Source organism: Anomaloglossus baeobatrachus, chromosome 1 (genome assembly GCF_048569485.1).
Source record: "Anomaloglossus baeobatrachus isolate aAnoBae1 chromosome 1, aAnoBae1.hap1, whole genome shotgun sequence".
NCBI classification, from domain to species: Eukaryota; Metazoa; Chordata; class Amphibia; order Anura; family Aromobatidae; genus Anomaloglossus; species Anomaloglossus baeobatrachus.
The window spans coordinates 900,755,379-900,773,636 of record NC_134353.1 but is presented as its reverse complement, the minus strand read 5'-3'; the positions used below and the strand labels follow the sequence as shown (position 1 = coordinate 900,773,636).

Here is an 18,258-nt window from a genome sequence, read left to right as displayed (position 1 = left end):
GCAAAAGAGCCAACAAGTGCTAAGCATCTCTAGGAACTCCTTCAAGACTGTTGGAAAACCATTGCCAGTGACTACCTCCTGGAGCTCATCAAGAGAATGCCAAGAGTGTGCAAAGCAGTAATCAAAGCAAAAGGCGGCTACTTTGAAGAACCTAGAATATAAGACATATTTTCAGTTGTTTCACACTTTAAGTATTTCATTCCACATGTGATAATTCATAGTTTTCATGCCTTATTCACATATCACAGCCAGGAATTAATCCATTCCAGACAACGTGCTCAGGTTTACGTCACCTTTATTCTCCCTACATGAAGGCATTGGTTCAGTATTGGAGCCCTTCTATATTGTGGTTATCAAATAATTCTTCCTTCTATAGCAGCGGTCTTCATTTCTTGCCTCTCTCGCTGATGCAGAACCACAGCCGTGAGCAGTCAGGCCATGCTGGGAGTTGTAGTTCTGCAACAACTGAAAGTCAAGGATCTAAAGAAATCACAGTGTATAATACATTTGGCAGGAAGTTGGCCTAAGAGGGGGTGCACAGGCTGGCCGATCCTGTGTCAATGTGGGGTCCCCTTCTTAGATGTTATAGGGGGTGTTTAGATATGACATGGCTGCCAGAACTTGCTGAGAGTTGTAGTTGCTGCTGTATTCGATATGAACAGCGCCATCCACAGTGACAGAATAATAATGCACAGAAGGTAATGACCCCCGAGTGTCATACTCAGCAGCTCCGGGAGCAATATAGTGATAAATGGAGGAGGAACGGAGGGTCTTATTCCACAGGATTCGAGCTCGGGTCTGCGGCCCCTTCCCCACATAAGGCACATCAGGCTCAGGTTACAGTTCGTAGATTTCTTTAAATTTTTCCACATTGTTCATTGATGTCGGTGGCAAAGATTACACAACGTTCTCCAGGACGATAGCGATACCCTGCCCTCCGCCGATACAAGCCGATCCCACTGCGTATTTACCACCACGACGTCTGAGAATAAGAGATGGGGAGAGAAAAAATAAATAAAAAAATACAAAATTAATATAGAAGTCTCCAGATTTTATACACCTTGACTTTTAGGGGTTCACGCACCTGAGTTCATGAGTTAGATGGGCGATAATTCGGGATCCAGAAGCAGCCAGGGGGTGTCCCAAGGCGATGGCTCCACCGTTCACATTGGTTTTCTCCCGGTCCAGACCTAGGGCTTTCTCCACCGATAAGTACTGAGCGGCGAAAGCTTCATTCACCTGGTGACGGAAGATTCACTGGTAATACAGAAGACTGTCCACTAAATAAGATGGCCGGTCTACTATAGGGTCCCCGGCTCTCCCAGAAACAGTGCTGCTCTCATACGTGGATCATATCCGATACGTAATCATCCATTTCTAGGAGCGGCGCTGTTTCTGTAGTAAAGCTGATATAAAATACTAATGAATCCATAGGCTCCTAAACCAGGGAGGGGGTTACTGGACAATAGAGCTGTGGGGCACGTTCACATGGCAGATTTTTCCATAGCATTTCTGCTGCAGATTTGCAGGGTGACACGTCATGAATCCGCATGTGTATTAAGCCCCATTCACAAGGGAGAAAAGACAGAAGGAACGGGGAGAAAAGACAGAAGGAACGGGGAGAAAAGGCAGAAGGAACGGGGAGAAAAGGCAGAAGTAACGGGGAGAAAAGGCAGAAGGAACGGGGAGAAAAGACAGAAGGAACGGGGAGAAAAGACAGAAGGAACGGGGAGAAAAGGCAGAAGGAACGGGGAGAAAAGGCAGAAAGAACGGGGAGAAAAGGCAGAAGGAACGGGGAGAAAAGGCAGAAGGAGCGGGGAGAAAAGGCAGAAGGAACGGGGAGAAAAGGCAGAAGGAACGGGGAGAAAAGGCAGAAGGAACGGGGAGAAAAGGCAGAAGGAACGGGGAGAAAAGGCAGAAGGAACGGGGAGAAAAGACAGAAGGAACGGGGAGAAAAGACAGAAGGAACGGGGAGAAAAGGCAGAAGGAACGGGGAGAAAAGGCAGAAGGAACGGGGAGAAAAGGCAGAAGGAACGGGGAGAAAAGACAGAAGGAACGGGGAGAAAAGGCAGAAGGAACGGGGAGAAAAGGCAGAAGTAACGGGGAGAAAAGGCAGAAGTAACGGGGAGAAAAGGCAGAAGTAACGGGGAGAAAAGACAGAAGGAACGGGGAGAAAAGACAGAAGGAACGGGGAGAAAAGGCAGAAGGAACGGGGAGAAAAGGCAGAAGGAACGGGGAGAAAAGGCAGAAGGAACGGGGAGAAAAGGCAGAAGGAACGGGGAGAAAAGGCAGAAGGAACGGGGAGAAAAGGCAGAAGGAACGGGGAGAAAAGGCAGAAGGAACGGGGAGAAAAGGCAGAAGGAACAGGGAGAAAAGACAGAAGGAACAGGGAGAAAAGACAGAAGGAACAGGGAGAAAAGAAAGAAGGAACAGGGAGAAAAGACAGAAGGAACGGGGAGAAAAGACAGAAGGAACAGGGAGAAAAGACAGAAGGAACGGGGAGAAAAGACAGAAGGAACAGGGAGAAAAGACAGAAGGAACAGGGAGAAAAGAAAGAAGGAACAGGGAGAAAAGAAGGAACAGGGAGAAAAGAAGGAACAGGTAGAAAAGAAGGAACAGGGAGAAAAGAAGGAACAGGGAACAAAAGAAGGAACAGGGAACAAAAGAAGGAACAGGGAACAAAGAAGGAACAGGGAACAAAGAAGGAACAGGGAACAAAGAAGGAACAGGGAACAAAGAAGGAACAGGGAACAAAGAAGGAACAGGGAACAAAGAAGGAACAGGGAACAAAGAAGGAACAGGGTGACACGTCACGAATCCGCATGTGTATTTAGCCCCATTCACAAGGCAGAAAAGGGAGAAAAGAAGGGAAAAGGGAGAAGGGAAAAGGGACAAGGGAAAAGGGAGAAAAGAAGGGAAAAGGGAGAAGGGAGAAGGGAAAAGGGAAAAGGGAGAAGGGAGAAAAGAAGGGAAAAGGGAGGAAAGAAGGGAAGGAAGGTCAGATTGAGCATTTCAAAGCTCTGTTCTCAGGAGGTCCCAGAAGTCGGCTCTCCACAACGTATCATATAACTAAAGGCCCCGTCACACTAAGCAACATTGCTAGCAACATCGCTGCTAACGAACAACTTTTGTGACGTTGCTAGCGATGTTGCTGTGTGTGACATCCAGCAACAACCTGGCCCCTGCTGTGAGGTCGTTGGTTGTTGCTGAATGTCCTGGGCCATTTTTTAGTTGTTGCTGTCCCGCTGTGAAGCACAGATCGCTGTGTGTGACAGCGAGACAGCAACAACTAAATGTGAAGGCAGCAGGAGCCGGCTTCTGCGGAGGCTGGTAACCACAGTAAACATCGGGTAACCAAGAAGCCCTGTCCTTGGTTACCCGATATTTACCTTTGTTACCAGCCTCCGCCGCTCTGTCAGTGCCGACTCCTGCTCTGTGCACATGTAGCTGCAGGACATGCTGTAGCTAGGAGAGCAGGGAGCCAGCGCTAAGCATTGTGCGCTGCTCCCTGCTCTGTGCACATTTAGCTGCAGCACACATCGGGTAATTAACCCGATGTGTGCTGTAACTAGGAGAGCAAGGAGCCAGCGCTAAGCGATGTGCGCTGCTCCCTGCTCTGTGCACATGTAGCTGCAGCACACATCGGGTAATTAACCCGATGTGTGCTGTAACTAGGAGAGCAGGGAGCCAGCGCTCAGTGTGCGCAGCTCCCTGCTCTCTGCACGTGTAGCTCCGTGCGCTGGTAACCAAGGTAAATATCGGGTTGGTTACCCGATATTTACCTTAGTTACCAAGCGCAGCATCTTCCACGCGGCGCTGGTCACTGGTTGCTGGTGAGCTCACCAGCAACTCGTGTAGCCACGCTCCAGCGATCCCTGCCAGGTCAGGTTGCTGGTGGGATCGCTGGAGCGTCGCAGTGTGACATCTCACCAGCAACCTCCTAGCAACTTACCAGCGATCCCTATCGTTGTTGGGATCGCTGGTAAGTTGCTTAGTGTGACTGGACCTTTAATTTATGGAGACTAACCCAGTTGTGAACCTGCGCTTACCTCCACCAAATCCATGTCCTTAAGGCTCAGACCGGCTTTCTTTAGTGCTTCAGTAATGGCAGGGACAGGACCTAAAAGAATGAGAGTATATATGTAGGTGCTGTAGACACAAGCGCCTCACTGGGTTTTCTTATATCATGTTCCTCCTGTTACATAAGCAAAACCGGCACAAACATCGGCATCCCGCAATCGCATTGTGAAAAGTAGTGATGATGGCCACCACTCATTGTGTCTATCTTTCTGGACGTTGCAGTGACTATCGGGGGTCTGAACTGCTGGAAATAGACCAACGCAAGATTCATCAAATCCATATTTTGTGGTCCGTACAGACTTTCTGCAGGTCTATTGCCCAGCACTCAGCAAAAGGCATTTATACTATGAAATACGGATGCGCTACAGAAATGTAATATTACACCCATGCCCAATTACGCATTATTTTTCATCCTAAGTGGTTATGTTCTCTTGCCAGAGAAACCATAGTGAGAGGAGCTGGTTAACCCCTTCACGACCATGGACGGATATATCAGTCATGGAGCGTGTCCCGTTAAGCCCTGCCCCCTGCAGGCGGCGTTGATCGGCACACATGAGCTGTTTTCAACAGCTGACATGTGTGCCTGCATGTTACGAGTGGAATCGCATTCCACCCGTAACATTAACCCCTTACATCTCGCTGCCAAAGTCTGGCAGCGAGATGTATATACGCGCGGTGAAGATTTTCACTTACCGCTGCCCTCACCGGAAGTCACGTGAGTGATCACGCGACTTTCGGTGGTTGCCATCGTAGCACAGGGTCATGTGATGACGCCTGCAACTATGATGTTTCACTTTTGTTTTCCCTCGGCCCGGAGCAGAGGGAAACAGGAAGTGACTGTATCTGCTGTTTACAGCTGTGATCAGCAGATAGATAAGAGCGATTGGATTGCTGATCGCTATAGCCCCCTAGGGGGACTAGTAAAAAAAAAAAAAAAAAAAAAAAAAAAGTAAAAAGAAAAAAAGTTTTAAAAAATAAAACAAAAACCTAAAAGTTCAAATCACCCCCCTTTCCCCCCATTGAAAATTAAAGGGTTAAAAAATAAATAAATATATATACACATATTTGGTATCGCCGTGCTCAGAAATGCCCGAACTATCAAAATATAAAAACAATTAATCTGATCAGTAAACGTCTTAGTGGCAAAAAAATTCCACATGCCAAAATTACGTTTTTTGGGCGCCGCAAGTTTTACGCAAAATGCAATAACAGGCGATCAAAACGTAGCATCTGCGCAAAAATGGTACCATTAGAAACGACAGCTTGAGACACAAAAAATAAGCTGTCACTGAGCCATAGATCCCAAAAAAAGAATTTTGTTTACTTACCGTAAATTCTTTTTCTTATAGTTCCGACATGGGAGACCCAGACCATGGGTGTATAGCTTCTGCCTCCGGAGGACACACAAAGTACTACACTAAAAAGTGTAGCTCCTCCCTCCGAGCATATACACCCCCTGGATGACCAAATCTAGCCAGTTTAGTGCAAAAGCTGAAGGAGGACACCCACCCACAAGTAGAGACAGAGCAAAACCCGGAACAACCGGAACCTCTGACTACAACAACAGCCAGTGAAAACACACGGAACAAGAAAACTGCCAACAGGCAACAGGGAGGGTGCTGGGTCTCCCATGTCGGAACTATAAGAAAAAGAATTTACGGTAAGTAAACAAAATTCTCTTTTTCTTCATCGTTCCTTATGGGAGACCCAGACCATGGGACGTCTCAAAGCAGTCCATGGGTGGGAATAAACAGAAAACTGAGAAGTAGGCAAAACCTAACTTCACAAATGGGCGACAGCCGCCTGAAGGATGCGTCTGCCCAAGCTCGCATCTGCCGAAGCATGAGCATGCACTTGGTAGTGCTTTGAAAAGGTGTGCAGACTAGACCAAGTGGCAGCCTGACAGACCTGCTGAGCCGTAGCCTGGTGCCTGAAAGCCCAAGAGGCACCGACAGCTCTGGTCGAGTGTGCCTTGATCCCCGGCGGGGGAGGCACCTGAGTATTCTGGTAGGCATCGGATATGGCCGACCTAATCCAACGAGCTAGGGTCGGTTTAGAAGCCGAGAGACCCTTGCGCTGACCTGTGGTCAGCACAAAAATAGAGGTGCACCGCCTAAGAGCGGCGGTGCGTGACACATAGATCCGGAGCGCCCGCACCAGATCTAAAGTATGCAACGCTTTCTCAAAGCGATGAACAGGGGTCGGACAAAGGGAAGGCAATGAAATGTCCTGGTTAAGGTGGAAAGGAGACACCACCTTAGGAAGAAAGTCCGGAGTCGGACGGAGAACTACCTTGTCTTGGTGAAAAACCAAAAAAGGTGACTCCGAAGAGAGCGCGGCCAAATCAGAGACTCTCCTGAGAGAAGTTATGTCCACCAGAAAGACGACTTTCTGTGAAAGTCGAAACAAAGAAACTTCCCTAAGAGGCTCAAAGGGGGTTTCTGTAAGGCAGTGAGGACCAGATTAAGGTCTCAGGGATCCAAAGGCCGCCGGGTAAGGTGGAATGATGTGAGATGCGCCCTGCATTAAGGTGCGCACCTGAGCCAGTCGGGCGATACGCCGCTGAAAGAACACTGACAGAGCAGAGACCTGTCCCTTAAGAGAATTGAGGGATAGTCCTAGCTGCAGACCGGACTGTAGAAAGGACAGGATGGTTGGCAAGGAAAAAGGCCAAGGAGCATGGCCGGAAGAACGACACCAGGACAGGAAAATTCTACAAGTCCTGTGGTAAATTTTTGCCGAGGAAGACTTCCGAGCCTGAGTCATAGTGGAGATGACTTCGGGAGGAATGCCGGAAGCAGTCAGGATCCAGGACTCAAGAGCCACGCCGTCAATCTGAGAGCCGCAGAATTCTGCCGGAAAAACGGACCTTGAGAGAGAAGGTCTGGGCGGTCCGGGAGACGCCACGGCACCTCTACGGACAGACTGAGCAGGTCAGGGTACCAAGCTCGTCTGGGCCAGTCTGGGGCGAGGAGTATGACCCGACGGCCCTCCATTCTGATCTTGCGCAGGACTCTGGGCAAGAGAGCTAGAGGGGGAAACACGTAAGCCAGACGAAACTGGGACCAATCCTGAACCAGCGCGTCCGCTGCAAAGGCCTGAGGATCGTGGGAGCGAGCCACGTAAACCGGGACCTTGTTGTTGTGCCGGGATGCCATTAGATCCACTTCCGGAGTGCCCCACTTGCGGCAGATCGACCGGAACACTGCCTGATGCAGAGCCCACTCTCCGCTGTCCACGGTTTGACGGATGAGATAATCTGCCTCCCAGTTTTCCACGCCTGGGATATGGACTGCGGATATGGTGGACTTGGAGTCCTCCGTCCACTGCAGGATGCGTTGAACCTCCAACATTGCCAGGCGGCTGCGAGTCCCGCCCTGGTGATTGATGTAGGCAACTGCTGTCGCGTTGTCTGACTGGACTCGAATGTGCTTGCCCGCCAACAGGTGGTGAAAGGCTACGAGAGCTAGAAGCACAGCTCTGATTTCCAGCACATTGATAGAGAGGGCTGATTCGGACTGAGTCCAAATGCCCTGTGCTCGGTGGTGGAGAAATACTGCTCCCCAGCCGGAAAGACTGGCATTTGTGGTGAGGATCACCCAGGACGGGGTCAGAAAGGAGCGTCCCTGAGACAGAGAGAGAGGCCGAAGCCACCACTGAAGAGAGCTCCTGGCTTGTGGCGACAGAGCCACCAACCTGTGCAAGGAAGAAATCCGCTTGTCCCAACAGCGGAGAATGTCCAGCTGCAGAGGACGCAGATGGAACTGGGCAAAGAGAACCGCTTCCATTGACGCCACCATCTGACCCAGCACCTGCATAAGGTGCCTGATGGAGTGACGGCGGGGCCTCAACAGAGAGCGCACCGCCAGATGGAGGGACTGCTGTTTGACTAAGGGCAGCTTGACAAGTGCCGGCAGAGTTTCGAATTGCATCCCTAGGTACGTGAGTTTTTGGGTCGGGGTCAGAGTGGACTTGGGCAGATTGACAAGCCACCCGAATTGAACAAGAGTGGCGAGAGTGAGCGAGACACTCCGCTGACAGTCTGCGCTGGATGAAGCCTTGACAAGAAGGTCGTCCAGGTAAGGAATTACTGCCAACCCCTGGAGGTGCAGGACCGCAACCACTGCTGCCATGACCTTGGTGAATACTCGAGGGGCCGTGGCTAACCCGAAGGGGAGAGCCACGAATTTGAAATGTTCCTCTCCGATTGCAAAACGTAGCCAACGCTGGTGTGAAACTGCAATTGGCACATGCAGATAGGCATCTCTGATGTCGATGGATGCCAGGAAATCTCCTTGGGTCATTGAGGCAATGACTGATCGCAGAGACTCCATGCGAAAATGCCGCACCTGAACATGCTTGTTGAGAAGCTTGAGATCCAGGATGGGCCGGAAGGAACCGTCCTTTTTGGGGACTAGGAAGAGATTTGAATAGTAACCTCTGAACCGTTCCCTGGCGGGAACCGGCACAATTACTCCGTTGGCCTGCAAGGATGCCACGGCCTGAGAGAAGGCGGCGGCCTTGGAGCAGGGGGGAGTTGACAGAAAAAATCTGTTTGGCGGGCTGGAAGAGAACTCTATCCTGTAGCCGTGGGAGATGATATCCCGCACCCACTGGTCGGAGACGTGTTGAAACCACACGTCGCCAAAGTGGGAGAGCCTGCCACCGACCAAGGACGTTGCTGGCTCGGCCAGATAGTCAATAGGAGGCTGCCTTGGTGGCAGCAGCTCCTGCGGACCCTTGTGAACGCGGCTTCTTGCGCCAGGTGGGCTTCTGGTCCTTGGCCGAGTTAGTGGACGAGGCCGAGGGCTTAGAGGATGACCAGTTAGAGGAACGAAAGGAACGAAACCTCGACTGGTTCCTGCCCTGGACAGGTTTCCTGGCTTTAGTCTGTGGCAAGGAAGTACTCTTCCCGCCAGTAGCCTCCTTAATAATTTCATCCAGCTGTTCACCGAACAGCTTGGACCCAGCAAATGGGAGCCCAGCAAGGTACTTTGAAGAAGCATCCGCCTTCCACTCACGAAGCCACAAGATCCTGCGGATAGCGAGGGAATTGGCGGAGGCCACCGCAGTGCGGTGAGAGGCCTCCAGCATGGCAGACATGGCGTAGGCTGAAAAGGCTGAAGCCTGGGAAGTTAAAGCAACCAATTCAGGCATAGAGTCCCTAGTGAGGGTATGCATCTCCTCCAGAGAAGCAGAGATGGCTTTGAGAGCCCACACTGCTGCAAAAGATGGGCAGAACGAGGCCCCTGTCGCCTCATAGACAGACTTGGCCAGGAGGTCAACCTGGCGGTCAGTGGGATCCTTGAGTGAGGTGCCATCAGCCACAGATACAACTGTCCGGGCTGACAGTCTAGATACCGGAGGGTCCACCTTTGGTGAGAGAGCCCACTCCTTGACCACCTCTGGTGGAAAAGGAAAACGGTCATCAGAACCACGCTTTGGGAAGCGTTTGTCAGGACAGGCTCTGGGCTTGGACACAGTGGTCTGAAAACTGGAGTGGTTAAAGAACACACTCCTTGGTCTCTTAGGCAAAGTAAACTGGTGCTTTTCTGCCAGAGAGGGTTGCTCCTCTGATACTGGCGGATTGAGGTCCAGAACAGTATTAATGGACGCAATCAAATCACTAACATCTGCATCCCCCTCAGTCAGATCAATGGGGCACATAGAGGTAGCGTCCGAGCCCCCAGTAAAGACATCCTCCTCGTCCTGCGAATCGGCTCGTGAATCGGAGCCGCGGGACGAGGAAGGAGAGGGGTCCCTGCGTTTCCTTTTAGGAGGACGGGGTCTGGGAGCAGATGAAGAATCCTCTGTGAGCTCTGGAGAGCGAGCCGAAGCAGCAGAGGCACCCTGTGAAGGGGGCTGATTCATGCTCAGCAGAGTCCGGGACAGCTCTCCCATGGAGTCAGCAAAGGACTGGGAGATAGACTTAGTAAACAATTCTACCCAAGCCGGGGGTTCAGCCACCGGGGCCGGAGCAGCCTGAGGGACCACTGGGGAGACTCCAGGCTGAGGCACCACCATGTTAGAGCAGGCATCACAATGAGGATATGTGCTCGGTTCAGGCAGTACGAGCTTACATGCAGTGCATATTAAGTACAGCCTTGCTCCTAGTGTGAGACATGCTGCTGAGGTGGGGGCTCTGCAGTAAGAACACACTCCTTCAGAATGACCCCCAGAGAGTGTATAATAAAGTCCACAACCAGAGGTTGTGGATTACCAGACCGTTTGTGTGCCCTTCGGATCCCACAACTCAGACCCCCAGACAGGTTGCAGAGATGCAGCAGCCAGCGCCGATCAGTGTGAGAACGCTGATAAAATGGCACCGGAGTGAGGAGGGGGGGGCGGGGCCTAGTCCAAGAGCGGGAACCGGAGGGCCAAGGGGATATACAGGGGAGGGAAACATCTCCTCAGAGAGGAGTGTCCTCCCCTCTGATGAACGGCCGGTGGGCGGCGCCGCACTGTCCCTCTGCATGACTGACATGCAGGGGCAGTGAAACCGAAAGTAGGCAGCAGCTGAAGCCGGGGACTAAATTTTACAGTGCGGCCGGCGAGCAGGCACCCTCGGCGCGGTTCTCAGGGGAAACCCAGAGAACCGGCCGGAAATGTCACCAAAATAACTAACACACTCTCCCCAACAATAAAAAATGCAAGGGACCCCCTGACAATAACGTCTCAATACTTAGCTTGAGAGACGCAGGGCCAGGTCCCTGAGGGATGAGTGCTCCGTCCGGCAGGGTCCTGAGAGGGCTGCGGATGGAGACCGGTCTCCTGCAAAGCAGTGAGAACCGTGCTGGCTCCCACTTCAAGCCAGAGCCCGAGGGATGGTGAAGGAGCGCGGCATGTAAAGGCTCCAGCCTTGAAATCAACCTTAACAGCACCGCCGACACAGTGGGGTGAGAAGGGACATGCCGGGAGTCCAGCTTGGACCCGCTTTTCTTCCAACTCTTTAAAATCAAAAATCAGATGAAAATGCATGTGTGATCCTCCTGAACACAAAGCATTGAACTGGCTAGATTTGGTCATCCAGGGGGTGTATATGCTCGGAGGGAGGAGCTACACTTTTTAGTGTAGTACTTTGTGTGTCCTCCGGAGGCAGAAGCTATACACCCATGGTCTGGGTCTCCCATAAGGAACGATGAAGAAAATGAGAACTCTACGGGTTTCGGAAAATGGCGCAAAACGTACGCCACTTTTATTGGACAAGCTTGTGAATTTTTTTTAACCCCTTAGATACAAGTAAACCTATACATGTTTGGTGTCTACAAACTCGCACCGACCTCAGGCATCACAGCAATACATTAGTTTTACCATATAGTGAACACCGTGAATAAAACTGCCCAAAAACTATTGTGCCATCACACTTTTTTTGCAGTTTTTCCACACTTGGAATTTATTTGCTGTTTTCCAGTACACCATATGGTAAAACTTATGGTTTCATTTAAAAGTACAACTTGTCCCGCAAAAAACAAGCCCTCATATGGCAAGATTGACGGAAAAATAAAAAAGTTACGGCTCTCGGAAGAAGGGGAGCAAAAAACAAAAACGGAAAGTGCCCCGGGGCTGAAGGGGTTAAAAGGGAATTTGTCTACAGGTTTTTGCTATGTAATCTGAAAGCACCATTCTAAGGATGTGTCACTTACTGGACTGAGAGTTGCTGTTTCAATAAAAATCAGTGTTTTCTAAGCAATAGGACCAATTATCTGGGGACTCCTAGTCCTCCACTATGTAAGTCCACGCCACCACTGATTAGCAGCTTTTTGTCAATATACAGTGTACACTGGAAGCTGCCAATCAGTAGCGTGGGCAGGGTTATACAAGGCTCAGAATTCCGAGCTCTGCTACATCTACAGCAGAGAAGACAGTGATTATGTCAAAACTGAACCAAACAGTACAGTAACTGACGAGATGCTTGGATCAGGGTTTCAGCCCCTACATTCTGCTCTCAGATTATATAACAAAAACAAAAACCTGGTAACTCACTCCATTTCAATATTTATTTAAACAAGGGGGATATGGGCATAATATATTTAACTACTCCTGGACAAACCACAGGCTATACAGTCTGGGCAGTCCACCCGAACAATATATATATATATATTTTTTTTATTAATATTACATACACACCCACCCACCGTATTTTTCGCTTTATAAGACGCACCTGATTATAAGACGCACCCCCAAATTTGGTGAAGGAAAAGAGAATTTTTTTTTTAATGTTAAATGGGGTCCGTCTTATAAAGCCAGTGTCCGTCTAACAAATATGTCCCTTATAGCCCCCCCCATCCAAAAATTAGCCCCCTTAATCTTGATATGGCCCCCTTATATTGAATATAGCCCCCTTGTGCTGGCACACGTTCCCCAGTGATGCCACACGGTCCCCTGTGCTGGCACACGTCTCCTACAGCTGGCACACGTCTCCTACAGCTGGCACACGTCCCCTACAGCTGGCACACGTCCCCTATTTATGGAACACGTCCCCTATTTATGGCACAAGTCTCCTATAGCTGGCACAAGTCTCCTATAGCTGGCACAAGTCTCCTATAGCTGGCACAAGTCTCCTATAGCTGGCACAAGTCTCCTATAGCTGGCACAAGTCTCCTATAGCTGGCACAAGTCTCCTATAGCTGGCACAAGTCTCCTATAGCTGGCACAAGTCTCCTATTGCTGGCACAAGTCTCCTATTGCTGGCACAAGTCTCCTATTGCTGGCACAAGTCTCCTATTGCTGGCACAAGTCCCCTACTGCTGGCACAGGTCTCCTATGGATGGCACACGACCCCCATTTATGGCACACGTCCCCCTGTGCTGGCACAAGTCTCCTTGGGGGGCGCATGTGCGATCAAAGGGGAGCACAGACACATATAATATGCGCCGCTCCCCCAGCCCATCGCCGCGGTGCAGTTTCAGCACCATGGTGATGGACAGCGGCAGTGCATATTATATGAGTGGGAGCAGATCATCTCCTGCAGCCTCTATTAGCCCCCAGCATCGCTCCAGAGTTGCCCCCACCTCCCCTAGACTCCCCTATACTCCCCTGCAGTATATAATCCGTCTATTATCCGTCTATAATCCGCTATCCATCTGAGCGAGCGAGGTGCTGAACTGAAGTAAAGTGCTGAATTTAAGATAAGTGCATAGTTTCAACACAATTACATAGTGGTGATAACTGTAATTGTTGAATTTCATTAGGGAATTGTGTGTCTGTTTGTGATTCTGTGAAAAGGGAAAAAAAAAAGTTAGTCTTGTGATTTAATTAGTAGGATTAGTCACACCTGTTTCTAGAAGCTTCCAGCAGCTTCTGATAGTCATTGTACATCTATATAAACCAGCCAGTACTAGCGAGGTGCTGAACTGACGTAAAGTGCTGAATTTAAGATACGTGCATAGTTTCAACACAATTACATAGTTTGACACAAGAACATAGTTTGAATTTATCCTTATACGTTTCCCATTGGGTTTCTTTCGTTTTTTTCTCTTTGTTTTTCTACTTTACTGTTGATCCCCATTTGATAGGTGCTCCATGGACAATGCTACCAGGTGTGTATCTTGTCAGATGTATGCATGCCTTGAGCAGCCGTTCGAGGGTGACTATATCTGCACTCGATGCGAGCATGTTGCGTATTTGGAAGCCAAGGTAACTGATCTAAATAAGCAGCTTGCAACACTAAGGGGCATTGCAAACCTGGAGAGGAGTTTAGAGCTCACTGAGCTTTCTCTGTCTGGGGCCAGTGATATGGAGGAGGGTGGAAGTGGGGAAGATCAGGACCCAGAGGTAGGTAGCTGGGTAACAGTTAGAAGAAGAGGTAGAGGGAAAAGTGTCAGGGAGCCTAGTCCTGACCTGGCACAACCTAGTAAATATGCCTGTTTGGCTGATATTAGGAATGAAGGGCCAAGACTAGGGTCACTACAGCAGGACGTTGCTCCTAGCAACCAGGAAAACAACTGCTGTAGGAAGGAGGGAAATAGGAGTGCAGCAAAGCCCAGACAGATGTTGGTGGTAGGGGACTCTATAATTAGGCGCGGACAGACAGGGTCATCTGTCGCAGAGACCGTGAATGCCGAACAGTGTGTTGTCTGCCGGGTGCTCGGGTTCGGCATATTGTGGATCGGATAGACAGATTGCTGGGTGGGGCTGGGGAAAACCCAGCGGTCATGGTGCACATTGGTACTAATGACAAAGTTAGAGGTAGGTGGAAGGTCCTTAAAAATGATTACAGGGAACTAGGAGAGAAGCTGAAGTCCAGGACCTCCAAGGTGGTGTTTTCAGAAATACTACCGGTGCCACGAGCGTCACTAGAAAGACAGCGGGAGCTTAGGGAGATAAATATGTGGCTTAGAAATTGGTGCAGGAAGGAAGGGTTCGGGTTCATGGAGAACTGGGCCGACTTCTCAGTCGGCTACAGGCTCTACGGTAGGGACGGGCTGCACCTCAATGGAGAAGGTGCAGCTGTGCTGGGGGAGAAAATGGTCAGACGGATGGAGGAGCTTTTAAACTAGGATCTGGGGGGAGGGAGGGAAGTGGAGCAAATAAGGGGATAGATAGAGCAGATAGAGACAGGGAAACGGTAGGGGTCAATGAAGGATTAGAGGGGAATGGGACATACAAGGAACGTAGGGAGGCTAGGAGTAATAAAGGTGTTAATAGGATTAAATGTCTACTAGCAAATGCAAGAAGTCTTGCAAACAAAATGAATGAATTGGAGACTCTTATGTCAACCATGGATTATGATGTGGTGGGCATTACGGAAACCTGGCTGGATGAAAGCCATGACTGGGTGACAAACATACAGGGTTATAGTACATTTAGGAAGGACAGGAAAGGCCAAAAAGGTTGGTGGGGTGTGTATATTTATCAAATCTAACCTAAAACCTGTGTTGTATGATGACATTGAGGGGGAACAGCAACAATGTAGAGTCAGTATGGGTAAATGTACATGGGGAGGGGAATAATGGAAAAATGCTAATTGGAGTTTGCTATAAGCCTCCTAACATACCTGAACAAATAGAGGGTGAAATGCTGGAACAAATTGAAAAGGCAGCTAATAATAATAATCGGGTTCTTATTATGGGGGATTTCAACTATCCAGACATACAGTGGGACATAGAATCTTCTGGTTCTGCTAAAAGCTGTAAGTTCTTATCTACCATTCAAGACCATTTCCTCTCTCAGATGGTAGATGAACCGACCAGGGGAGATAATTTGCTAGATCTTGTCCTGTCAAATAGACCGGATACAATTTCAGATCTACAGGTCCGGGAGCACTTGGGCACCAGCGATCATAATATGGTAAGCTTCAACGTAATATTCAATAGAACATTTCAAAGGGGGAATGCTAAAACCTGGAATTTTAGGAAAGCTGATTTCAACAAATTAAGGGAAGAGCTTAAATGTGTAGATTGGGACAGAGTCATGGTAACTGGGGATACCGAACATAAATGGGGTAAGTTTAAGGATATACTACTAGAGTCCTGTAAAAAACGTATACCCTCTGGTAATAAAATGTCCAGGAATAAAAAGAAACCACTATGGATAAATAAGACTGTACAAAGTATAATAAAACAAAAACAAAGGGCGTTTAAAATCTTAAAGGCTGAGAATACAGAAATAGCATTGCAGGAGTATAAAGATATCAATAGGCAATGCAAAAAAGAAATCAAACAAGCAAAACTAGCTACTGAAACAAAAATCGCCAATGACATTAAAATAAATCCCAAAATCTTTTATAAATACATTAATGCCAAAAGGAAAACAAAGGATAGTATCGGACCCTTAAAATATAATAACAAGTTAGTTATAGAGGACAAACAAAAGACTGAGATATTAAATAGGCATTTCTCATCTGTATTCACCAAGGAACTGACTGTACCAGGGATCATTCAACAAGTGAAAAATCAAAGTCCACCACCCGATATAATCAATTTAACACAAGATGAAGTACGCCTACGTCTGAGTAAATTAAACATTGACAAATCCCCAGGGCCAGATGGCATTCATCCACGAATATTGAGGGAATTGAGCTCCGTAATCGACAGACCGCTGTATCTCATCTTTTTAGACTCACTTGTAACGGGGTTGGTGCCTCAGGATTGGAGGATTGCTGATGTGGTACCGATATTTAAGAAAGGTAAGAGGGTAGATCCAGGCAACTACCGTCCAGTAAGCCTGACATCAGTAGTATGCAAAGTTTTTGAGGGCATTTTAAGGGATGACATGCAAAAATATATTGCAGAAAATAATATGATAACTGACAAACAGCATGGATTCATGAAAGATAAGTCGTGTCTAACCAACCTGTTGGGGTTCTATGAGGGGGTAAGTTCAAACCTGGATATTGGTAATGCAGCTGATGTGATTTATTTGGACTTTGCAAAGGCATTTGATACTGCTCCACATAATAGCCTTATACTAAAGCTCCAGAAGCAAGGACTAGGGGACACAATATGCAACTGGGTAAGGAATTGGCTAAGAGATAGGAAACAAAGAGTAGTCATAAATGGTACATTCTCTAAATGGGCTATAGTCAGCAGTGGGGTGCCGCAGGGATCTGCTTGGACCGATTCTTTTTACTCTCTTTATTAATGACCTTGTGGATGGGATTGATAGTACAGTGTCAGTCTTTGCCGATGACACCAAACTATGTAGGATATTAAAAACTGACCTGGATAGTACAATATTACAAAAAGATCTGGATAAGATGTCAGAATGGGCAGATACTTGGCAAATGAGATTTAATGTTGATAAATGTAAAGTAATGCACCTAGGACGGAGAAATCCTATAGCTGCATATACATTAAATGGAAGTAAACTCGGGACTACAGAACAGGAGAAGGACTTGGGTATTCTCATTACAAATAGGCTGAGCAGCAGCACTCAATGTCAAGCAGCAGCTGCTAAAGCAAACAAGATTTTAGGGCGTATAAAAAGAGAGATTAGATCCCGTGATCCCAACGTATTGTTACCCCTCTATAAATCACTTGTAAGACCACATCTGGAATACGGGATCCAGTTTTGGGCTCCACATTTTAAAAAGGACATTCAGAAGTTAGAGTCAGTTCAAAGGCGGCAACTAGACTACTACAAGGAATGGAAGGCCTCCCATATGATGGCAGGTTGAAAAGAAGGGAATTTTGTTTACTTACCGTAAATTCCTTTTCTTCTAGCTCCTATTGGGAGACCCAGCAATTGGGTGTATAGCTTCTGCCTCCGGAGGCCACACAAAGTATTACACTTTAAAAAGTGTAACCCCTCCCCTCTGCCTATACACCCTCCCGTGCATCACGGGCCCATCAGATTTGGTGCCAAAGCAGGAAGGAGGAAACTTATAAATTGGTCTAAGGTAAACTCAATCCGAAGGATGTTCGGAGAACTAAACCATGAACCAAAGAACAATTCAACATGAACAACATGTGTACACAAAAAAACAACAGCCCGAAGGGAACAGGGGCGGGCGCTGGGTCTCCCAATAGGAGCTAGAAGAAAAGGAATTTACGCTAAGTAAACAAAATTCCCTTCTTCTTTGTCGCTCCATTGGGAGACCCAGACAATTGGGACGTCCAAAAGCAGTCCCTGGGTGGGTAAAAGAATACCTCAATAAACAAGAGCCGTAAAACGGCCCCCTCCTACAGGTGGGCAACTGCCGCCTGAAGGACTCGCCTACCTAGGCTGGCATCTGCCGAAGCATAGGTATGCACCTGATCGTGTTTCGTGAAAGTGTGCAGACTCGACCAGGTAGCCGCCTGACACACCTGCTGAGCCATAGCCTGGTGCCGCAATGCCCAGGACGCACCCACGGCTCTGGTAGAATGGGCTTTCAGCCCTGAAGGAACCGGAAGCCCAGAAGAACGGTAGACCTCAAGAATCGGTTCCTTGATCCACCGAGCCAAGGTTGACTTGGACGCCTGCGACCCTTTACGCTGGCCAGCGACAAGGACAAAGAGCGCATCAGAACGGCGCAGGGGCGCCGTACGAGAAATGTAGAGTCGGAGTGCTCTCATGAGATCTAACAAGTGCAAATCCTTTTCACATTGGTGAACTGGATTGGGACAAAAAGAAGGTAAGGAGATATCCTGATTGAGATGAAAAGGAGATACCACCTTCGGGAGAAACTCCGGGACCGGACGCAGAACCACCTTATCCTGGTGAAACACCAGGAAGGGGGCTTTGCATGACAGCGCT

At 48.6% G+C, this 18,258-nt stretch overlaps 1 protein-coding gene across 1 annotated transcript in view; it reads right to left on the bottom strand.

The window, feature by feature from the left end:
* Nucleotides 1–278: 278 nt before the first annotated feature.
* ACAA2 (acetyl-CoA acyltransferase 2) overlaps nt 279–18,258 on the bottom strand; it is a 54,361-nt gene continuing 36,381 nt past the window's right edge. Inside the window, exons 8-10 of the mRNA XM_075327206.1 lie at nt 4,050–4,120; nt 1,085–1,239; nt 279–982 (exon numbers count right to left, since the gene is read on the bottom strand). Of these exons, the coding sequence (XP_075183321.1) occupies nt 898–982; nt 1,085–1,239; nt 4,050–4,120 (311 nt within the window). The 3' untranslated portion in view covers nt 279–897. The remainder of the gene's footprint in view (nt 983–1,084; nt 1,240–4,049; nt 4,121–18,258) is intronic.